General features: G+C 39.9%; 1 protein-coding gene across 1 annotated transcript in view; it reads left to right on the top strand.

Moving 5' to 3' along the window:
• dym (dymeclin) overlaps positions 1-25,368 on the top strand; it is a 40,398-nt gene that overhangs the window by 11,002 nt on the left and 4,028 nt on the right. Inside the window, exons 7-16 of the mRNA XM_079486993.1 lie at positions 2,697-2,822; positions 4,816-4,958; positions 9,795-9,980; positions 10,518-10,696; positions 10,789-10,914; positions 12,359-12,472; positions 12,819-12,913; positions 18,044-18,149; positions 22,139-22,321; positions 22,504-22,617. Coding sequence (XP_079343119.1) covers positions 2,697-2,822; positions 4,816-4,958; positions 9,795-9,980; positions 10,518-10,696; positions 10,789-10,914; positions 12,359-12,472; positions 12,819-12,913; positions 18,044-18,149; positions 22,139-22,321; positions 22,504-22,617 — 1,372 coding nt within the window. The remainder of the gene's footprint in view (positions 1-2,696; positions 2,823-4,815; positions 4,959-9,794; positions 9,981-10,517; positions 10,697-10,788; positions 10,915-12,358; positions 12,473-12,818; positions 12,914-18,043; positions 18,150-22,138; positions 22,322-22,503; positions 22,618-25,368) is intronic.

Genomic DNA, 25,368 nt, shown 5'->3' with positions numbered 1-25,368 from the left:
TGTGACGTGAGTTTTACTATCATGATTTGTAATTGGTCTTTCACGTACAGAGCGAGAAGGTCGACTCTTGATTCATATTTACTCGCAAAACTCATGCTGTCAAAAGATCACTTTTAATGTAAACGATGAATTCATTTATTCTGTGAAACCGTTACAGCTGTTATTATCTGTGAAATGATGCAGCAACACATCTATATTTCTGAGCAAGATATTGGAAGAGCTTTTTAGGAATTAGTCGTCAATTGCTCTCTAGGATTTACCCTCAAAATGTTTATATTTTGAGTTAAATGCACATGTTGTTAATGTTAAACAGGATATTACAAAAAGGGATTAATTAAATTGCCATTCATGTATGTATTGCATTGATTTTTAAGTCAGTTTCTCTACACAGATGAGTTTTTTCAATGTTTTATTGATTTTAAACAAAGTCAATAAGCATCCTGTTACATATGGAAGTTTTATACGATCAGACTTTTGTGGGAGCCGCTGTCATTCACACACCTTCATGCAAGAAGATATGATTTATTGAGCGACAGATCAGACACACACGGCTCTCTGACGAGAGCACACGCAATTTGACATGATTAGGGTTGATCTGTATGCGCCGAGATGTGTTTGAAGAACAGATCGCTCTCACACGATGAATATAAATCTGTTTGTTATGCGTTCGTAATGTCCTTGTGTTTCGCTCTGTCTAGCATAAGCATCATATTAAACCCAGATAAATTCTGATATGATGATGATGTTCATCCATTAGTCATCTTGAACTTGAAATAACATTTTGGTGAGTAACACACAGTCCGATATACACATAAAGAAGGTATTGAGGAATAAATCAGGAAGGGATGAAAGTGAGAAAGCTCACGTAATCATGACCGAAGGTGGTTTTGAAAATAAAGGCTGTGTGTTATTGTTTTCGGCTCACAACCGAGTTCAGACTGCTGTTGTTGTTCCTCGTCTGTCCGTTTGTCTTGTTTCCTTGCTACGTGCCGACCGAGAGAAGTCAGTCGCGGGTCACATTAAGAGGTTTTATACATGTTTTCGTGTAGCAGGAGGCACGATTCTTATCGAGCTGTTTTGAAAGATGTTGAGAATTGTAGCTTACATTGCCAAAACGTTCAAAACAAGAAATAAAATGGCGTCAGGAGCACAAACAAGAGTGTTTTACTCTGAACTCAGATCTGGATTGTTTGGTTTTAGTCAGATTCTATTCGTAAAACAGTTATTTCTCATCGGTTGTGTGTTTGAGTGTTTAAAGGGATGGTCCGGTTTGTACTCACCCTGTTGTCATTTTGCAGAACACAAAATAAGATATTTCGAAAAATGTTGGTAAGCTAAATACGATGGTCCCCATTGACTTCTATTGTATGGACACCAATGCAAGTCAACGGGGACCAGCGGTTTTCTGTTACCAACATTCTTCAAAATATCTTTTGTGTTCTGTAGAAGAAAGAAAGTCATACAGGTTTGAAATGCAAGAGGGGGTGTAAATAATAGGGGTTGGAATCGTTTGGTCCCTCACGATTCAATTCAGAATCGATTCTTGATGTACCAATGAGCACATTTAACATGTCTTCGCATCACGTTTGCGCTCAGAGTCAGTCTAGTGTTGGCACTTTGTCTTCTTCTCCAAGAACTGTCATGCATCTGAAGTCTTAAGAGTGACAGGTTTTGGAAAACGCTCTTTTGCACTTACTGACAAGTCAGCTGCGGTTTGGTAAATAAAATGCGCTGCCACTCGCTGCACTGAGCAGATGCAGAGAAAGTCCATTCTAAAAATAAATATTTCGTTTATCTAGTCCTAAAGGCCTGGATATATATTTGTGTTTCTCTCTTTCTGTACGGCTCCTGTGTGCTCCGCTGTGGTTGTGAGTGAGGTGGGCACTCTTGCAGTCGATTTTGTCCCAAAGACGTCACATTATATTTAGTAGCGTATCATTTTTTTGATTTGAATCGCTTGCTGATTGAATCGATTTTATGTGAATCGATTTTTGCTCCTGCCCCTTGTAAATAATGACAAAATTTCGTTCGAAACATACGTGCATAGGTTATTAGAGTTTTTCATATGGTGTGCGGAGTAGCAAAGAATTCACATTGACAACATTTGGTCCCCTGCCGCACCGCCACAGAATCCTACAGGAAACACTGGATGTTATTGTGTGTGAAAGTAAAAGGGATTTGTGCCAGGTGACATCACAGCGGTGGAAGAGAAGTGAGAGATCTGAAGGAAGGAAATGAGAGACAATAGAGAGAGAGAGATTGCTGTTGTGTAAGTGTGTGTTTGAGGAGAGGGTCGGTGAGTTCATTGTACTGTATTAAACTGTTATATTGTTGACTTATTAATGAGTGTAGATTTTTGTGTGTTTTTCATTGGTAATACATTTATTTATTTTGGGGAATTTCTTGCTTCGTAACCTTTCTATGAAAATGTTGCACTGGTTTACATTTATGAATATATTTTATAATTAAAAAAACCTATAATAATAACTCATTCTGCACCGACAGCCTGGCCGTGATGCTTTCCCAAGTGCCGCTTCGCTCTCTCCTCATAGAATTTTCTGTTATCTCTCCAATAAAGTAAAAATATTAGCGTCAATTAACGTTCTTCCATAGTAAACGTTTATTGCACAAAGCAACCATCCGCATCTAATGGCATAGTGTGTACATTAATACCAGACCTTGTTATATCTTTTTAGGGACATCACTTACAACATCTTGTTCGAGGCCGTGACCACACTCCTGATTCTCTTGTCTTATCAGCTCTTCCACAAGGAGATTCTGAGGGAGGGGCTTATTTTCGGCTACCTGACCAAAGGACGATGGTGAGAAACCGTGTATATGTGTTTTAACCTGTTCCACGTCAGGGCCCTTTTTGAGCATACACATGAAAACGCACTGTTGGAACTAAAATGGATGTAACTCATGAAATCTTTGGAATAAAGACCTACGGTTGGTCTCGTTTGAAAGAAGACAATTAGAAGATTAGTCCTAAAAAAAGAATCACACCAAAAAATAAATAGATAAAAAGTTTAGGTTATAAAAGATAATAAAAAAGACAATAAAAATATTACAAATCAGATTTTTTTTTCGAAGGTCAAAGTCCCAAGGGTCAACAAGTGTTGTATCAAGTTTGGTCATAATACATAAAATTTTGAGGGGTCTGTAAAGTTTTTTAGCCGCCATACCACCTAAATCCTTTAGGGGGCCCATAGACTTCCATTGGTTTTAACACTTGAACTAATATTTGACCACAAAGGACATTGAGATGCTTTTTTTACTCTTCCACATACCAGACACAATTGAAAACTACAAAAGCACAGAAACAACATAAAAATCATAAATTTGTATGAATATAATAATAATATGTTTTTGATGCACACTAATTTATGAATCAATTATCATTTATGTATCAATTTATCTTCCTAAATAGATTGTTCTTCTAAACACTGATCAAATGTGTAATCTAGTTTATTTTGCTTTTCCAACAATATAAAGTTTGTAATGATAAGATAAGTATTTACATGCACAGTATTGATGTAAATGTAGGTGTTCCGCGGAATGTATTTATTTTTAATACACACTCTCGTCCTTTATGCGTCAATTTCATTTCCTACACACTTTATGATTTGTTTATATAATAAAGTATGTATTGTAGAGTCTCAGACCTTTCCGACGATATATAGTTTGTCATAATTAGATCAGAATTATCACAAAAATATGGAAGCAAACGTGGGTGTTCCGTATACGGAACGGTGACAAGTGAAAGGACATTAACAAATCTAAGCACGCTCTTCGTAAAAAAAGAAACAATTACTCTTCCTGAATAAATTATTTGAAAAAAATAATGATTCGACTAGAAATTCCATGCACAATATTGAAGCAAACTCAGGTGTTCCATATAGGGAACAGTGACCGTTAAAGGGTTAAGGGTCACGTGAGTGCTAAAGTTATGCATCATTCAGCTGAGACTTCAACTGAAATACGGTAAACTGTCAATGCAAAAAAAATGTTTTGGAGAACAACCGCTAAAACAGAGCAGGAGCTTATAAAATATTTCGAATCAACATTTTGTGTGCGTTAATTCAAGTAGCTGTGTAATAAGTGGGATAATGTACATCTGGCCGGTTGTTATCTCAAAATAAAGCCCTTAAGGCCGATAACCGACGACTCATGATATCCCTGTCAGGGTTTATTTTTCCACAACCAGCTGGTTTTACATTATCCCTTACTTGTAACGTGTCCGTTATAAAGCATAATGTATGTAAAGATTGAAATGAAAGTTAGAACTAAATGCAAACGTGTAGATAGAGATCCTTCACATTTGAATAAACTTATACGGAGTGAAATGAGTTGCTTGAGAATTCCAGTGATGTATGCTGAACTTTTCAACTTTATGATGGCGAGCCAATTGAAGTTGTGTCGAGTTGTTGGCCGTCACAGTGTTGTTGGTCCCAGCGTGATGTTGTGGCCCCCTGACCAGCATTAACAGAAGGACAACTGTCACTTGCAGCCATTTCATATGCAAATGAGGGACTTCATTAATTCGGCAGATGCTCGTGTCTGGTGCCGAGCGCAAGAGTTCACCCGGAGGGCTCATTTGCATCGCCAGCGCCTGTAAAGTTTATTAGATCTTCACTGCAGCTGAGTCTGCATGTCTGAGGTCCTTACCGTCGCCTCCTGAAACCTCACGTGTCTTTAGCCTGCCCGGGCTACACGCTCGACGCAGCATTTTTAATGAGCTGTATATTCAGAAGAGATCGTTCAGGGTGTGAACTGCATTCTATTTAGTCATTACTTCTTTCTGTCTGTCTGCAGTCTGTCTCTGACGAGTCGTCTGGTGAAGACGCTGCTGTATAACTTCATCAGACATGAGAAATATCCACCTGCTGCACACGTGTTCCAGACGCAGGACTCTGACGGAGGAGGACTTCTGTACGGACTCGCTTCTGGAGTTGCCAGTCAGTGCACACACACGCACGCACACACACACACACACTGGTGATTTACAGGGATGTCAGAACGAAACAAAAACTGGTTGAGACGCAGTTCAAACACATTCGTCTAACATGATGTTTACAGGAACAAGACCTGCGCAGACCTTTGACCTCTAGAAATACAGTATGTGTGTTCTTTCCTGCTTACACACGTGTTTAATCTCGCTAAACTGAATGGTGGTTATACCCTAGACTTCTGGTGATGTGTAACACGTGTGGAAGTCTTGTTTTATTTACATTTTAACTTATGGTAGCTGTTTTTTTGGATCCTTGCACAAAAATGAAAACTACTTGCAAATTTCTCTAATATGCAGCTGTGGGAAAAATGAAGAGACCATTCCAAATGTTCATTAAATCAGGATTTTAAAACGATGCGTAAAGTAGGCGGAGCCGGCTGTCGCCATCTTCGGATCACTCCCGGATAATCCAAAATGGGCAAAGAGGCAGGACGCGGTCAGAGCTGCGGGGCCTATTTGCTGAAACCACTTGTCACTCAAGTGGCCAAGCATCTTATTTGCAGAATTTTAAGGCTTAATATAATCTAAACGACGGAGGAGTTATACAAAATTCACTCCCCTCACAGTTGTCATGAAGGGCAGAATGACCTATATAGACCAACATCTTTTTGTACCAGGCTGTAAACAAAAATGTTTTTTGTGCTGTAAATTCGGCCCTTTTAACATGGGGCTCAATGAGCCAGCCTCTAGTGGCCAGTCGATGAATTGCAGTTTTAGTCACCTCCGTGTTGGTTTCACGAGAGAGACCGGAACATTGCCCCTTGAATTTTACATAAACACATACTGAAAAACTGAAAATATTAGTTTTCTGCGGCTGCATATTATGATATTTGTAAGTTTGTTGACATTTCTTCAGCTTGGCACTGATGAACAGTTAATAGTTTTTCTTTCGGTTAAATGTAAACTTACTCAAACTGAATAAAAGTGAAACTAGAATGTGAGAATCTATGTTTATCTTTCGCTATGAGACATGCAGTCGGTCAGAAGTGTGATGCAGCATCCAGAAGTAAATGTGTCATTGACTGTCACCCCAAATGTGTTTGTTAACAGCTGTGATTCAGTGTCAGGATTGCGTCTGAATGTGTGTGTGTGTGGAACCCAGACGGCGCGTCCTCATTGTCGGCTAAATAGAGACACCAGTGCCTGTGTGTCATTCCCATCACCCCCAGCTGGAATTCTGGAACTGATCCTGTTTCCGATGCTGTGGGATGGAAAGATTGACGCAGGATTAGACGCTCGAGTCGTCATTCTGAAATTACACTTGTTTGGAAGCCTTAAGGACCGTATTCAAATGAACTCCGTCTTAAACATTCAGAAAACCTGAAATCAAAATATTGACTTGATTGATTTGAGATTTGGCAAATCCAAACTTGTTTTAAGACATTGCAGTGATCAGAAATGATCATTTGCTCTCCGTTTAATCTCATTGATGGTTAGGAGACATATCTGAGATATTAAAGAGATCTCATCAGTGATCGTCGATGTGATATATGGGAATATAAGTGATGTGTGTGATTGTCTGCCCAAAACAAGCGAGATGAAAAAGACGCTACATGTAGAACATTCCCAGGACATTTTATAGTATTGTAGTATTAGTACCGTGGTCTGATCTAACTCAACTCGTGACTCCTCTTAATAGCATTTTCCTTAAATCGTCAGTGTTTGAATAATAATTATGAATGTGTACAAATAGGTGAAATGTTCCTTTACTAGCAGAATCCTGCTGTTGTTTGTGTGTTGCATTAGTCTCATAATGCTGTCTGCGTTCAAGATTAGTGTCGTCTCCCCGTCCTCCCTAGAGAGAGAGAGAGAGAGTTTTACACCATAACTGTCATGAGGTCATTGTGTTAAATCTACTTATAAAACATTCTCTAGATTGTTGATATCTGTCATGTAGTGTTCGTACTCTGCTCTACATTGTAGTTGTGTATCCTGATGTTCTTGTTTCAGTAATATTTGTATTCTTCACCCATCTGTCTGATTATTACACCGCTGTTAGCGGGATAGTCGGTTGCTATGCTATTGCTGGTGGATTGTCCAGGTTTGCATTTCAAGATAATATTACCCACAATCCCCTGAGAGTACAGAAAAGAGCAAGGTGTAACATATTCTGTTGGACCGTTGTACTTCTGCCCCGTGAGGAACTTTAAAAAGGTTTTTAATGATGTTAAAACTAGGGCTGTCAAACGATTAATCGCATCGGGAATAAAAGTTTGTGTTTACATAATATTTGTCTGTGTACTGTGCATGTTAATTTTGGATTCATAAGAACACACATACATGCATGCATATGTTAAACTATTTATAAACGTATATATATCATTCTAATTCGTGGTAAATATAGATAAATGCATATCATATTTATTCTAAATATGTATACATGTGTTTGTATGTTGTTATGTTTATAAATAAAATAAATATGCACAGTACACATACATATATTATGTAAAAACACACTTTTATTCTGGATGCGATTAATCGCCATTAATCCTTTAACAGCGCTAGTTAAAACATTTCTTTTGAAGATTTTCTGAATAAATAAACTTTGCTCCAGCCAGGAACATTACAAAACAATGAAAACACCAAGATTAATCACTAATGTGAGTTACGTCATCATGTGGCTTGTTGTGGAGCGGCGTTTTTTCCTGATCTGATTTGTCTGACATTTGCTTCGGATGAAAATACGGGTATAAAAATCTGTAGGTGAAGCAGAGACCGGAGCCCCTAGCAACCACATAGTAATGGGCCACAGTCTAGCAAAGCCCTAGCAACTGCCTACAACATCCTTACATTGTGCATTGGCACTGTTCACATTTCCTGCTGAAGCCAAAGATACAGGAAGTAATGATGGACATATGCAGTACGGACAGGAAGTGCTGAGATACTTGCGTGTCTCTCTCTCCGCAGCCCAGTGTCTGCAAATTACAAGTGACTTTGAAGAAATCCAGACTATGTTGATATATACGTTATGACCCCCACACACACATTCCCTCTCGCTGTCTCTCTAGAGGCCAGTGTCAGCCCTCAGAATGAGAGTGATTCTGACAGTACAGATATGTTGGTCTGTCACACACGGGTTGATGTATACACTCCTGTGTCGAGTCTGACAGATGGCCGTGCATAAATAAAAGGAAATGCAGAGTGTATCTCACTGCCGTGTGGGGTCACGTCTCTGTCACAGCAGTTCCTTTTCACTCAACCAACATCAAATATTCACTTGAGTCCCGTTGGGAAGTTGAGTTTCAGTTGACTTCCGTTGTCCTTTAAACTACTTCATAACGCAATGTGAAATATTCTCAAGTGCCCACCCACCTTCATCTGCTGCCTTGTTGGATAAAGTCATGAACCGAAGCAACAGCATCAGGATGAATCACTGTATTACACTGGACTCCCGTCTTTTGTTTTGTAATGTTACTCATGTGTAAGCGAGAAACCTTTATTAGCTTTCTTCCGACGTGTAGATCCTAGAAGGCGTCTGCGCTCTCTGTCGTGGGTCGCCTAGAGTCGTCATGGCGTCTGTCATGACCTGGTTTCAAGCAAGACTCCGGTTTCAACATGGCCTCATTTCCTTCTGAACATTACACGACAGCCAATAAAACAGCTCAATGACCTTTAACGTTACGACTCTCTTAACAATATCAGCAGTAGCTTCTGGAAACAGACCTCAGCAGAGAGCCACAGGAAGTGCGTCTGGCGGGTGCTTTTGTTTTGTTTCTTTTTCTGCAAATGTTGTTGTTGTCGTCATTGTGCTGGATGTTTGTTGACTCGATGGGGCCGTGATGTCCAGCCACAAGTGATTAGGAGCGGAGACAGGCGTCTCGTTTTCGTCTCAATTCCATCTCGCTCTTATTCTCCATCCCACCCTATAGGATGCTTGAGCGATTAGTGGTTTCAAATCAATTACTCTTCCCTGCCATTGTGCATTGGTTGTGTGTGCGGAAAATGAACACAACGACCTTTCTTGACGTTGACTATACTGAAAACAGCGGCGGCCTGAAGGTGGCGCTTTTGCGTGCATTAAATATGTGAACATGTTATACACACAGACACTCGTCATACGACAGAGGTGTTGTGTAACATTAAAGGTATCATTCTTTGGCTTTTTTCAAAGCTGTGATTGTGTTTTTTGGGTGTTTAACAATGGATATTCACCTTTCTAGTTTCAATAAGCGCTTTATATTGAGCATATTTCGAGTCTATTGTTCACCGCGATCTCTCTTCTCACCAAACGCTTGCAATAAACAGTAACAATTGCTAAGAATGTCAAATATCTGGCTTGACATTGAACTTTGAGCTTTATCAGTTTGCAGATATCATTTATGCTCTAACAGCAACATTACACGATAACTAAAGTTAGAAAATTGGCATCACGGGGAACGGCACGTTCAAGCCATGTGTGTTTGTGTTTTCTTCCGCTTGGCTCAGCGAATTGCCGTAAGACATCTTTATTTTCACATAAGTGAGCAAATTAGAGGCTGTGATGTCACATGCAGCACTATAGAAACACAAGAATAGAGCGAGGTTTGTGCTTCTCTGTCCAGAATCTCTGAAGCGAAAGATTGTCCTTTTTTGAGTCATTACCATTTCCGCTTCTGTGCTCTTCGTAAAGCTGTGTGAATGATCTTCTGCATCACCTCCTCTGCTCTAAAGACACATGTGCAGGACAGTCACGTTTCAATGCTCACGTATTCTTCATCACTGTACTTTTCCTCTGATCTTGTACTAGAAACGTTCAGATTTAGTCTGTGACTCCGATTAAACAGTTTGCGTGTGTGTTTTACAGGCGGGTTATGGAGCGTGTTCACATTGGGCGGGGTTGGCAGCAGGCCAGGGGCGGAGCAAGAGCAGAACCCTCTTCCGCTGTCCAATCAGAGTCTGTTATTGCTGCTGATTCTGGCCAATCTGACGGATGGACCGGACTGTCCGAACCCCTACCACCAGGCCATTACCTGCTTCAAAAACACACAAGGTAGTCTTCACACCTCTGTCCTGATACTTTCATTTTGGGATCGTCATTACCTGAAACCAGAAATATTAACAGAATTAGCCGGATCACACAAGTAAAATATATCTTCAGTAAATTAATCTGATGACATATATTGAAAATAGGGCTGTTAAAGGATTAATCGTGATTAATCGCATCCAGAATAAAAGTTTGTGTTTACATAATATATGTCTGTCATTTTGCATTTATAAACCAACACATACATGCATGCATATTATATCAAATATAAAAACATTTATGGATAATTTAAATTATTGGTGACATCTAAATATTTCCTAAATTTGTGTATGTGATATGCACAGTACACAGTCATATAATATGCAAACACTTAAACTTTTATTCTGGATGCGATTAATCGCGATTAATCGTTTGACAGCCTCAGTTTGAAAACAATAAGAAAGTATGATTTGTTATCCTGTTATAGGTAAATAGTTTACCAGGCAATGAATTAACAGATCTTTTTAAAGTGTGCAGCACTGATGGTGTGTGTTTGTGTTTTAGATTCCTCGTCTTTCCCGTCTCCGCAGCCTCACTCGTTTCAGATCAACTTTAACAGTCTGTACACGGCTCTGTGCGAACAGCAGAAATCAGATCAGGTGACGTTACTGCTGTACACACTACTGCATCAGAACAGCAACATGAGGACATACATACTGTCACGCACAGACATGGAGAACCTGGTGAGAGCGCCACACACACAATCACACAACAAACACACACACACAAAAAAAACACACACAGACTCAGTTCTCTCTCTCTCTTGTGTGTGAAGGTGTTGCCCATTCTGGAGATCTTGTATCATGTAGAGGAGAGAAACTCTCATCACGTGTACATGGCCCTCATCATCCTCCTCATCCTCACAGAGGACGACACCTTCAACCGCTCAATACATGAAGTGGTGAGGTCACCCCGATGTCACTCATCCCACCTCTCGTTGGCTCTTTATTTTAGCATTAATAATGTGTATATTTCTATTGTGAATATTTAAGAGCTGTTTGTGCAGAATAGGGTAATTTCGTGGTGGGAACAGAAGGCTTAGCTCATGAATATTAACGAGTAATTAGGTTCTGGTCGAATAATTGAATATGATCCGTTGTATGTAGCCTGTTTGATGTGTTCATCAGACTATTCATTAACTTTATAATTAGAAATGGAAATTAAGGTTCCATCCTATTATAATATTTTATTATATAAAGTCTTGACAGCTTTCAAAAAACGCATTCGGTTATAGGCATGCATCCCATAAAAACTGATGAAATCATCAAATCTGCCATTCGGGACTCATCCTACGTATATTTGGTGTAGTGATGTAACTTTATTTTCACAATTTACGGAAATAATTATATTGAGACTGTCAGTACACGATCCGTTGTTGTAGAAAACGCTCATACGCAAATGAGGATTTAGTTTTGCGGAGATTTACGACACTGCACGATCTGTTCCACACTTGCGCAGCTTTGTTTTACTTCGTTTATATTTTTTACTTTTTAAATAAAATGCAATACTCAATTTACTTCGCTGCTGTCCACCTCGTATCATTTCACTATGCGTTCTGTCAAGTCAGTTTGAAATACTGTAATGTTTCCTGTGACTTTGTAGTTTGTAGTTCTTTCTTCATGTAAATTATAGTCTAGTTAGACATACCTGTTATGTTCCTTATTGGCTTCTGTAAACGCCATTGAAGGGATTATTTTATTAATTTAGATTAAATGGATAGATATATTAGCCTATATAGACCCATACTAATAAAAGAATACATTTAAAGTTAACTAGTATTATCAGATTTTAATTAAAAAAAAAAACACAATACTTCTGACCTCAGATCGAAACACTGACAGGTAAATAGACATGATACAGCAATGAATCGCAAAATGGAGTTTGGAGGAAACTGAAGATTTGCTGTTGATACAAATATTTTATTCCACATGTAACCAAAATCATCTGTTCATGTAACAACTCTATTATTTTGGATTGGCAACCACATAAACACATCGTAATGGTAACGTAAGGAACCTTTATAAACAGACTCGCCGTGAACGGTTAAACTGTGTAACGTTAGCCTACAAAACACAAAATATGCAGCCAGTTGTGCCGCCTGCCGTCAAGTTTCATCGACTGCGTGCGTGGTACAAATAGTGTAGGAAAACCATGACGTGCATGCTCAGAACGGATCGTGCAGGTGGAACAGATCGTGTACTGACAGAGACCTCTATGCAAAAATATGAATGCAGCTCTGTCAGCACCGGTATGTTGCAGTAGCTCAACATCAAACATCTTCCACCAATCTCTGTACAACAACAATGTTATATCTCTCTCTCTCTCTCTCTCTCTCTGGGTTTTAGACGCTGAAGAACATCTCGTGGTACACTGAGCGGGTTCTAACAGAGATCTCTCTGGGAAGTCTGTTGATTCTGGTTGTGATCCGAACCATCCAGTTCAACATGACACGAACCAGGGTGAGAATCAGACACGTCCAGCGACAACAAACCGCGGTCACGTAGATGTAGACTTTCCAGTTTGTGGTTTTATGAGCAAAGATTTCTCCAGCGTCTGTCGGCTCATGCATGATTCATTATGTCATAGATGAAAAACATTAAGAGGAAACAGACTCACAACAACAAGACCCAGTTTTACAAGATCGCTAAAGGTTTATATTTTATCCCCAAACTGATTCCGTCCAGGGCGTCCAATGAATTGTAAATGTTTTTATGTTCAAATAATGGTTTAGTTGATTGGGTTTTGCCTGGAGAGCAGGAATAGATGTAATTACTTATGCATGTTTTATTGATTTCTCTCCTTCAGGATAAATATCTCCACACAAACTGCCTGGCCGCTCTAGCCAACATGTCGTCTCAGTTTCGCAACCTCCACCAGTACGCCGCTCAGAGAATTATAAGGTAAGAGTTTGAGTTCTCAAGATCAACTAGCAAGAAACTAGTTTTAGTCTTTCACGTCACGTCTCAAAACTTTGAAGACAACCCAACGACCAGTCATTTTCACACATCCCTCAGAAGCGTGTGTGCGTGTTGAAGTTGTTATGAGGTGAGTCATTTTGTGTCCGTGTGGAGTACGAGTGTAGTCGGGCCGTGGGCCAATATCACAGATGGGCTTATTTGCATGGGTCCAGAAACTGGATCTGTTTGAGATCAGAAAGGTGGGCAACTGTTGCGGAACACAACACAATGTGACTGTTTCTAACACAAACAGTCGAACACAAACAGATCGTGTTTCACGCTCCCGATAGTTGAAGGGAATTAAATGTTTGTTGATTTTGGTAGAAAAACACGCTGATCACCTCAGATGCTCTGAATCACACTAACACTGAAGTACAGGATGTTTTCAAGCCCCACGAGCGACCCGATTGGTCTAGAATTTGTATGGGTCGTAAGTAACACAAAAACTGAGTTCTCTGCCACGTTGTAAACCGTATGAAAAATACTTGAATGTGTTTTGGCGCAAATGTTTCATGCATTTATGTACTATTTTATTTCCGCGTGAATGTACACGCGTGTTACCGATCGTATGATCTGCTGGCACATATTTCTCATCACCTCGTAGGGAACGTAGCAAATAATAAACAGCAACGATTACAGACACTTTCTGAGCATGATGGATATGAATTTTAAGCTAAATTAAAATTGTCAAAGATTATTCCTCTACTTTTAAGACGGGTTGAAAATGAAATTCTCATTTCATTTGATCGCAGAGTCTAATAAAAGTGAGCATCACATATTGCATTACACGATTCGATAAGTGAATGAATGAATTGTGTAAACACAGCTCATACCTTAGAAACGGTTAATGAAACGGTTAGTGTTAGTGGTTTTGAAACCGTGGCTCTTTTTTTAAACCTCGGTAACCGGCCCATGCCTAATCACACCATTTAGTTAGTTTTCCTCATTAGGAAGACAAATCTTTGCCAACTGAAAAATGTACCGTGTGTCAGCATCGGTTTTATTTGTTCTTGCGCCTTCATGTCGCCGTTTCATTTTCTTGCTCATTTGAAGTTATTTTTTCCTGCTTCTTGGCGAAGCGCTGCAGTATTGGCATGGGCAATGCTCACCAGCGGTAGCAACACACATCGCTTGCATGAATGGCCCTAGCAACCATGCTAATGATGGGGGAACTTGGGCCAAGCGCTAATTGTACATTATAGTGGCACCGCTCAAGTTCCTGTTAAAGCTGTTTTGTAGGGCTGTGGTGAGCTGGCGGTTTGCTCTGCGTGCCAGGCGATGGGTTTTGGTTATGTGCAAGTAAGCAAAGGTCAGTGTTTATGGTGGGTAAATTAAATAATGATGTCGTTCCATGAGGTTTTAAGGGTGGAGTTCTGGTACTTATCTCAATCAGGGATTATTTCAGATGGCCGAACAGTTTTCAGACCAAATCTGTTGAATACAACTTAGTTCTGTTACCTGTTTAGGACACTTATTCATGGTAATAAAAGTATAATTACATCATTAAAATTGATGTCATATTGCATACAGCATTATTTAGGTAGTTATAGCATTTCACACATTTCTTTAATATCGTGCAGCCCTCATCTGTTTTTCATAAAACTATCGTGTTGTCAATATTACACGTTTTACAGTCTTCCCCTATTGAGACTGGTTTAAAGGATAGTGTTTTTGTCAGTGTAATGTTTATTTGTTTCCTGTGGTGGGTGTAGATAGCACCCAGCTGCTTCAGAAATGAACAAGAACACTGTGTGCTTGTCTTTGAAGCATCTGTGTCTGTACAGATGCAGTACAGAATCTAATAGCTCCAGGCTGCCTGGAGGATTCTGCTTCCTGTGCAGACAGGAAGTATTTAGAGTGCATTAGATGAGTTGGAGGAAGACCACACAGATCAGTTGTGGTTGTATTTCTTGTTCGATGTGTAATGGCCATGACACATAAAAGACTAAACCCACAGAACAAGACACACTCACATACACCGATGGACAGACGTCAGAATGTGTTTTCTTAGAGGGGAAAATATTGACAACTCTTTTTTTTTTTCTTTTGACATTTAGGGCTTAACGTTAATCCACGAGATAATAAAACAGCCAAGCTAAGAAGCAGAAAACACAATTTGGTTGTCAGGTAGTCTAAACACTGTCTGCACATGTCGTATCGTCCTGAAAAGCAAGTCTCTTGAGTTAGCCAAATGCAGTGTGAAGATCTGGATTTATAACTGCTGTGGATGTGTGAATGGATCTCAGTGGACTGGTTTAGATGAATTGTGTGAGCTGGGGTCTGATTGTTATTTGAAGGTGATATTGATCGCTTTGATATTAAAACTGTCAATTGAAGCACTTTAAATGTGATTGATGGGTCGTTTTGTTAACAAGGATTTTTATAGCGATGTTTTCTCGTAAACTATAATACGTTTGACTTTTTATTTGAAATTCCCATAAAGGAGTCAAACACTTGCCCATGGAAATCTCCACAGATTCTCACAGAATTCTCAATGTTCTAGGTTACTCCGATTTGTATCTGGAAGATACTGGTCATTTCGAAGATTCTTTGAGCTCCCAGTATGAGTATAAACTCTCATCTCCATTAGACATTCAAGATTTACCCCTAAACATTCTGTATTTTCTAAATGTATTTGTGTATTTTCATTAAACATGTCCGTGTCACATTTCAATCTAGATTTAAAAAAAACATTATATAAATATTTTCCATTTTCAGGATCAGGATTTTTTGGTATAGTGATGAAAAAACGTAATAATTGCTTCTATTGTTCCTCAATATATAAATTGCTTTGGATAAAATCGTTTGCTAAATGACTTAGTTCGGTTCATGTCCGGCATCTTTTAGCGCTAGGATCGCTCCATCTATCAGTTTCAACCAATCTGCCAGCGTTATATCCACCGTTTGTATAACATCCATCACTGAAATGCCGTGAACAAACAAACACACCTTAACTTCTCTCACTATCGCAAGACTAATGAGCTGCAGGCCCACGGCGCAACCAATCTTGATGGTAAGCGTGTCTTCCTCTCGCTCGACAGTTAACGCGTGGACAGGCTATTTCTTTCGCCTTGCCGTGGGCGTGCTTTTCCGTCAGAATTACACAATAAGGGACGAAGAATAGTTGTTACGTAATGCATTTTTATGTTGGAAAAAACGTTCTGAAACCTATACGAACACTGGGGGACTGTATCGAGCTGAAGTGTGCGTGTGTCCTGTATGGCTTGGTCTCAGTAAGCCCTGAACAATAGTATCGCAGGATTCCACCCAAACGTCACACGCTGTTACTAATGTATGCAAGTGTGTGTGTGTGTGTGTTTGTCTTTGCGGTTTGAAATGCATTGAAGGAGCTCTGGCTAAAGACATACAAAAGTATTTTTAGCTCGGCTTGATTTAAGAGTCAAGAAAGTGCCGTCCGCGTCCCATTAGCACAGAGAATACACCACCTGCTCCAGACAGACACAAAAGAGACTTCAAATCAAGTCAACAAATGCAGCACTTCAGTTGACAGTAGACTTATCCAGACAGACAGAGTGTACCAGACAGTGTGTGTTTATCAGACAGATCAACACCCAGACTAGACGGACAGCTAGTTATGTGTGTGTGTGTGTGTGCCAACGGCCTTTAATGTTCTCTGGTTCTCTCAAGAGGTCACTGTGACATGTCCTTTCATCTGAATGCCGCACATGCTCACTGCTGTTGTCCGGGCTGCCACAGATATTTCAGCCATCTCTCAAAAGATTGTAATCTCATACATGATTTCGAAATCATCACCAGAGTCTCTCATCGCAGGGGTCTTTGTTTTTCAGTGCTGTTGTTTGCTATAAAACCCAACACTGTAAACACAACCACATGGCAACACCCTGGCAACCGACCGTGACACTCCAGCATCTTGCAGTGAGAATAAAATCAGTTTCGTTGGGTTCAGGTAGTTTAGGCGTGTGTGCGTGTGTCGAATGACTGAGCTCGAGGCATGCGCTGTCTTTAAGTGATTGATGAGGTCATCAGCATGAGACGCATTAATCCTTCCCATCATGCCTGCTGTTCTCAATCACCCCTCATCTGTTCAGCATGGCATCACACACACACACACACAGGAGCAGACGGGGAGGATATGAAGGTCATCGTAACCTGTGATTCATGTTTAATACTGCCTTTAACATACAGAATGTGATTGGCTCATGTCAATCCGACTATTATCACACATTCCTACAGGCTGAAATGTGTTCATGTGGGTGAATGTCTGTCGAGTATCATTCATGATGACCTGCTGAGATCTACCCAGAATGCATTGCCACGAGAAAATACTCTTAGACGTGATGTTCCTTAAACGTACACAAACACACTACAGGAGGAAATGGTTTTTTTGTTGTTGGTGTTTTAATGCTGTCTTTAAAACATAAGGTTTCTTTATGAAGTTCTCAGAGAGAGTTGAGGCTGGTGGTTTGAGAGCTCTGACCCAGATTAAATATTGAGTAAACTTCATTATAAAAGAGCTCTTTCAGATATGGAACGCATACAAACACTAAGTAGATCATTATAATAAGTACACGTGTAACCAACATTTCATTCACTTCAAGGTTATTTTAGTTTACAAAAATTGACATTTTGAAATATTTACGTTCATTGAAATTCTATAAAATAATAACCTTGAAATTATTAGAAAAACTTGAACTCAAAAATAAACTGAAATAAGATCAAAGCACTGAAATGATCAAAATAAACAAAAAATATAAATGAATTAATCTTATTTAGCAACTCAACATTTTTTACAAAGAACTTTCGTCATTTGATAAAACTTTTAACAAAGATTTGCGTAAAATTTAAATGAGCTCTAATCTAAACTATAATAACAATGCTTCATTGGCCATTGGTTTGCATTTTTTATCGCAAAGCATTGTAGGTTTGTTTTATCTGTATATATGATTTGTGGGAAGGCACAATGACACGATGTATTAAATGTTCCCTTGCTAGGCAGCTTCATTAAGTTTTGGAACAGGAGAAAAGGAAGATTCTGTGATCACCACGATTTTAAGAAAGCTTCATCATCATCTCTCTCTCTTTTTGTTTTAGTTTATTTGCACTGCTGTCGAAGAAGCACAATAAGGTTTTGGAGCAGGCGACCCAGTCCTTGCGTGGGCCTCTGGGAGCAGATGACGGGACGGTCCTGCCTGATTATGTAAGTGTTTCGTGTCCCTGCTGGGATGTGTGAACGCATGATTGGTCCTTCATAAGAAGAAAATGACATTCAGTCACATGAATCACAATCATCGATCAGATCGCCTTTTGATATCCCTCCATCTTGTGATGTTTCAGCTTGGTCTGTTTTTAAACACGAGTGCACAAGACAACTTCACATTTGTAATATAACGCTGCGATACGCCTGAATGTCTCCTTCAAATTGAACAGACTCATTAGAGTCACGTATTAATGAACCGTAAAGCAGTATACCCATAGGGAGGTAAGGGGGAGGGCTGTTGAGAGGGGCCTTCGGGTCAGCGGGTTTGACCCCAGAAGACGTCTCCCAACCTGCTGTACCACCACCAGGGGGAGGGGTGTGTAGGACAAAAGGGATGTAAATGACAAATGTGTATTTGTCTTCAGTTCATAGTGTAACCTTGATGTGTTGGAGACACTCGGTGTGTATGTGCGTGCGTGTGTTCACAAACAGCCTCAGGCCGGTGTCTTGCAGATGTCTGCGCTGTGTCTGGGTGGCTCAGACTGCTGTCTGCTGTCCTCATTAGGCCTCGCACACGTCCTTTGTGTCTCCTGCTCTATTCACATCTTTTCCTCTTTTACTATCCATCTGTCTCTCTCTCTGTCCATTTAAATATCTTCACTCCTACCTTTCCATCAAATTGGAGCACTGCTCAAAAGGAAGATGGGCATGTTTGCATTGAGCTGACTACATTACTACCGGTTGAGCTACAGGAACAACAAATAGCTCACAGATAAACCCACCACATCTCTGTTTGTTTATGAGTGTCGATCCTTGTTTGAGAACGTATTTTAAAGGTCCAGTGTGTCGTTTTTTTGGAGACGTATAGACAGAAATGCAATCTAATCTTCAGAGGTGCATCAAGACCTTGCATAATGAAGCGTTCAGTTATTCGAATGGAAATTGGGATTTATCGTACATCCCTCGTCTGCATAAACCGTGGGTCTCCCTGCATGGAATTCTCAATGTGTTTCTACATTAGCCATAAACGGACAAACTGCTTTACAGAGCGTTTCGTAAATACGTGATCTCCTTCAGCAAAGATGCGATAATGTGACGACATATTAGTCCTGTGTCCTGAGAAAGGGAGGGGTGGAGTGAGCCTTTAGTTGCAGTTCGCAACCTCGGCCCTAGATGCCGCTAAATTTCATACACTGGACATTCCTTAAATCATACTTAATTCCTTACAAGAACATGTTACACTATAGCGCCAGTTAACCATTAGAATGTATTTATTTTCTAATCTTTTTTATAGACTGTGGAAATAACGCCACTGGATTTGCAGTTGTGTTATCTGAAGTTTGTTTCATAATATAACCAGTTTCAAGTGAATGTTGTATCTGATGAGAAAATGGTTTGAAAGCCTCAGAACTGTGGGAACGCATGGATGTGAGGTCTGGATTTGGTGTCTTAAGGGAAAGACTAATGTGATCCTCTTGTGCAAATGTGAAGTCTCCCAAACAGTTTCCACACCGCCGTTACTCAGAAGAGCTTCATGGGAAGGATTTCCTTAACCGTACTTATCAAGCAAGAGTTTAGACTACATTCGATTTCACAAGCTTTTCTTGTGTCATATCTCATAAGACAAACACACACTCACAGTGTTTTTGTCTGCCGTGACTGTTATCATCATGGGTTTTCCTTCATTTAATAATAACAGATAAACGGGTTGTTATGTTAAAGGAATGGTTCATCATAACGTTTTATCAATTACTCCTCCTCATGTCCAGGTCTTAATTTGTGCCGGATACGGGTCCCGCTCCTCTAGCGCTAATGGAAGACATTTGTGCTATTGTGAAAAACCTTGTATAATACTTATAATGGCAATAACTATTTAATTTTGATAATGAACAGGCTGTCAGGTTGCTGCGATGATGGAATATCGTGTGTGCGCGCATAAGGCACCGGCGCAAAATAACGGCATCAATGCTCAAACCGATATGGCCATGAGTACGTCATGAGATACTGCAAAGTTAGCTAGTTTTTAGTCGTGTACACACTCTTGCGTTAAAAACTGAACATTGTGCTTTTGCGAAATAAAGAAAACTTACTCTGTCGTCTCCTTTCCTTTAACTTGGCCTGCTTTTGGAGCACTGCGCCTCACAAACTGAACCAAACTCAGCAGCATATAGTCACAGTTTTTTCCCTTTGGTTTATTTCATCTGTTCAATGTCAAATACTCTTCATATATGTATTCGAGTCGCATATTTTGCATTATATACTGAATGGAACTTGTCGTGATGGACACTTTAGAGGGATATATTTGTGTTTTAGGACAAATGCTGCGAAGAGACGCAGAAGAACTGATGAAATGTGGTTAACGGGTGATTAATGTTGGCCGCCTGCACCCGCAGGTGTATTTATGTTTAATGTTAAACTTAAGGATTCTACACAAATGTTAAGGGCTGTGTTTTATTTCGTTACATGCATAAATTTCACAACATCTTCATTATGACAATAAACTGTTTCCATCACCTTAACGTGCATTTAAGTTTAGGCAAATTCAAGATACAATCCCCTTCAATTTCTTTGATAATTCTGAGATTATCTTTGCGTGTCTGTTTCCATTTAGGCGTTGTTATGCGCATTTTCAAAACATCTAAATAGTAAGATAGAAACCCCCCAGAGATTGCACATTCCGTTACTTCTCCCCAGGCCAATAACTGACGCCTAGTGGTCATTGCCAGCGACGCGGACAACGACACAGAAGTAGAAATGAAAACCGACATGTAGCCTACGGCGTAGAGGCTAGACGCACAAGTAAATATCAGCCTTTAATGACGTCAGACACAGAAAAAAAAGTTTTGTTTTACTAAACATCTAGAATATTCATGTGGATTTTAGCGCAGTTATATGTTCTGTGTTATAATAAAACATAGATTTTTATCTAAAGTAATGTAAAGGGAGTCTTGTTTTGTTCCACGAGTACAAATAACCACAGGCAATCTAACTGAATCTATTTAGTTTGACTCCATGTTGAGGATTACCAGCCTGCTGTCACTGTATGTGTGAACACAGAGTCTCGACCTTTCACCTCTGACCTCTGTCTGTGAGCCTATGGCCTTGTAACCATGGTGACGGGAGTTTGCCTCTGATGTCAATACCATCAAAAAGCCATAAAGAGTCATCAGCTCATTATTAGACCTCACAGACAGACAACTGTGACCTCTTCTTCGGTCTTCTCTCATTTTTGGGTCAAGAGTTAAAATCCGCCGGTCTAGACAAGTCTGCTGTAATCCTCCTCCGACTGCACTTTTGTTATTAGTGTACTAGTTTCATAAGGATTCGCTTTAATTGGGTTAATAACAGTGGCGACAGTCTCCCACCCCGTTAATATTCCCGACTGCTGCGTATGCACATCTTTCCCACGTGTAGGGGGTCGTCATGGGAACGGAGGGAAGGAATTTCCTCCGTCTGGTAGCAGGGGAAGGTGCGAGCCACGGGACTCATAGATGAGGGTTTCATCTGGGATAACTTCATTAATACGACTCCTTTAAGTCATCACAGACCTGCAGAAACCTTGTATCTACATATATCATGTTTTTTTTTGGACATCCGAGGTTTGGGATGGACAGCGACAAACATATTTAAAAAGATGGTTTATGAGTGTAATGTTTCTTTATCTGACCAATGATGTGCAAAAGATTTTGTTTTATATGTTTGCATTATTTTATATAGTTGAATTACTTCTTTTCAATTTTTTCATTTATTCTATATATTTGTATTTTTATTTTATGTATTTGAATTCCTTTTCTTATGTATTTGCATCATTTTAGTTTTTTGTATTTGAATCACATACATTTTTACGTTTGCATTATTTTATTTGATATATTTGCATTGATTTTTATTTGATAAATGTGCATGATTAAGCATGGCTGCATGTTTGACTCGGTTTGAAGATCAGGAACCTCTGCGGTATGTTCACTGAATGTTCTCTGTATGTTCCTCAGGCTCAAGATCTGAACGTCATCGAGGAGGTGATCAGAATGATGCTGGAGATCATAAACTCCTGCCTCAGTAACTCGCTCCATCACAACCCCAACCTTCTGTACGCTCTGCTTTATAAACGCGAGCTCTTCGAACAGTTCCGATCTCACCCCTCCTTCCAGGACATCATGCAGAACCTCGACACGGTGAGACGTTGTCTGTGTGATACAGCGATCCGTCTACATAGGCTGCTACCATCTAAGGGAGCATCTAAACTCGCACAACAGTTTCTTTGGAATAATGTACTATCATTGTACTCATTTGGGAAGTATGCAGTATGTGATGCTGTGATGTTGCCGTGGTGATGACGTGAGTGTGTGTCTCGCAGGTGATTGGGTTCTTCAGTCAGCGTCTGGAGCAGGCAGGAAGTGATCTGTCAGTAGAGAGAGTTCAAGAGGTCATCAAGAAAGGTGCTGTGGCCTTGCCCAAAGACCGTCTGAAGGTACACACTCGCATATACACACATTTTACTCAATTTAGAATGTTGACATTTTACTTCCTCATAGACAAAAGCGTAATTAAAAGACACACGGTGTTAATAATTCACCAGATTCACACACACACGTGATAACAGTCATCTGTGTGCACAAACATCAGCTGTTGACATGGTAACAACACATGTAGACTGAAATGAGCTTTCGGCCACACCTGTCAAAGACCGTTGAACAGAGAACATTCACATCCAACAGCTGTGAAACTGTATTTGGCATTATTTGGGAAAATCCCAGGACGCATCAGCCAATAAGATTCACTGAGCTGAAGTACATCGTTCGCGTCATTTGAATCTTTACAAAGAAAATTGTTCATCTGGTCTGGTGAGAAGGCAATGTTTCTGTTTGCTTGCTTGTTTGCATTTGGTGTTTGTTGTTTTTTTAACTTTTTGACTGTACCTGGTTGAATAAAGCTGTTGAGAGAGAACGAGAATCATGAGCGAGAGAGAGCGGAAGAACACGCATGCCATCATGACTGTAGGTCAAGCGTGATCTTCATTATCACAAATGACTCCTGCAGGGCCGTTCATCACGCTTTTACAAGACACCGGCGTGATGACATGTGAAGAACAGAACATCACGCACACACACGCTCTCTTATCTGTCACTGATATTCATGATTTAAGAGCGGTGTAAATGTCATAATACCTGCTCATCCTTACCCACAACTCCCCGCGCTCTCTTTAAATCACGGGTCAAACGGGGGGCGTGTGGCGTTCGTCCGCAGAATAATTGCATGTTCAGTGTTTCAGATATCACAGATGACATTCGTCGTGTTTATGATCGCTCAGGAAAGAGATCGTCATCACTTCTGCTAGTAAAGATCTCTTTAGTGAAATGGATTTTTAGCCATTAATGTGTGAACCGTTTATAAACCACCAGCTCACGCATGAAAAAGGGATATATAAGTATTCACAAATCGTGTGTAATTGGTAAAGATTCGCATTACCCATAATCCTGCACTCGATTCGGTCCGTGTCATCTTGGAAATTAAAAAGGGTCATAAAGCAGATAAAGTGGTTCTCTGCCAGAGAATAACTGGTAGAAAAGTAAATATGTATAAATAAATCGGAATTAAAAATGTTAACAGAAGTTAGAATTAAGCTAAAAAAAAATGTAATACATCAAATGTATATCAACTAGATTACATTCAATTGGAGTAAGAAAACAAATACTTAACAAACCAAATAAAAAATATAATTATAAATATATCAAAGAAGAATGTTGCAATATGTAATAATTTCTTATTCCTAATATTAGTTTATAAATTGAGTGTTTATCAAAGATAGAGGAAGAACACTTTAGGATGGGGTCCCTCACACGAGCGTGTCATAAAGCATTGTGAATACTCCAAATATTTTGCATCCAATTAAAAAAATGTTTTGCACAAAGGAAGGCATTCGTTTCAGATTGTGTTCATCTTTCTGGTTCGTTTCATTTGCAAGTCTTTAATGGTTTGGATCCAAATCTAGAATGATTTATTAAAGAATATGATGAGTGAGAAATATACTTCTGTAACATCAGATTCAATGAGGTGACAAATATTATCACTTAATTCAGTGTTTGTATTACAAAACAGACTGTGAGTAATGTGTCATATTAAAGATGATCTGTACTCCGTGTTCTTTAGTGATCTGCCCCTTGTGTCTGTCTGCATGTGTATTTTATATCCGTGCGTGTGTGTGTGTGTGCGTGTGCGTGTGTGTGTGTGTGTGTGCGTGTGCGTGTGTGCGTGTGTGTGTGTGTGCGTAGGGGTCCCCCAAGACTGAGATTGAAAAATGGTTGTCTAGACAAACAGACTCACACACACACGCATGTAATGGGCAGCGCTTATCAGAATTACAGTCCCAGGAGAGGAACTGTGTGCTTGTGGGATGTTCCCTGGAACACACACACACAGAGGAAGCATGAAGGGCCAGCCAGTCTGCCCGGAGCACTGCACTGATATTCTTCCTCTGTTTTCATTCCCTCTCTCTCTCTCTCTGTGTGTGTGTGTTGTTGTATAGAAACAGAGAAGCAGTATGTGACGTGTACTGAGTGACCGAGGCGGTGGAATTCTGTGTTGTGTAGTGATAAGACTGAGACACTCTGGCTCCTATAAAGAATATTATGAAAGAGTTACAGCACTGACTTCACACACACACATCATTCATAGACACCTACACACACTCGCATCATGTTTGCATACTTGTGTGTGTGTGTGTAAAAAGATAGACTGGTTTAATGTGTGTGTGTGTGTGTGTGTGTGTGTGTGTGTCGGGGCGACCTTGGAGCCCAGCCAACCATGAGCCAATTCTGCCCGGCCACTGTCTGGCCCTTCTCTTCCCAGGAAACACTGGGGCCCACGGGGGGACGAGTACGAGTGTTTGAGGAAAACACACAGTTTGACTTCAGTTAACAGAACATTTGAGAGTTGAGAGACCCCCGCCGTGGCTTCATAGCTTCTGACTGATACCTGTCCGGTCAACCCAGAATCACCTTTATTTTCCTACTCATGCTCGACTCATTCAAACCGGCATTTAAATGTGAACTAAGTGAATGAGAAATGTTAACAATGATGTTAAGAACCTACTTTTGCGAACTTGTCCCAGGTTTTCCAAGCAATTTAAAAATTTCCACCACAGTAAAATTCTCTGGACTTTCTAGATCAATAACTATCAAAAACATGTTCATTTTTTTCCTCTGCGTGATCCTTTATTATA

This window comes from Barbatula barbatula (assembly GCF_947034865.1).
Source record: "Barbatula barbatula genome assembly, chromosome: 22".
In the NCBI taxonomy this organism is placed as follows: domain Eukaryota; kingdom Metazoa; phylum Chordata; class Actinopteri; order Cypriniformes; family Nemacheilidae; genus Barbatula; species Barbatula barbatula.
Note: the sequence above shows the minus strand (reverse complement) of the source record. Positions and strands in the feature narration are given on the sequence as shown.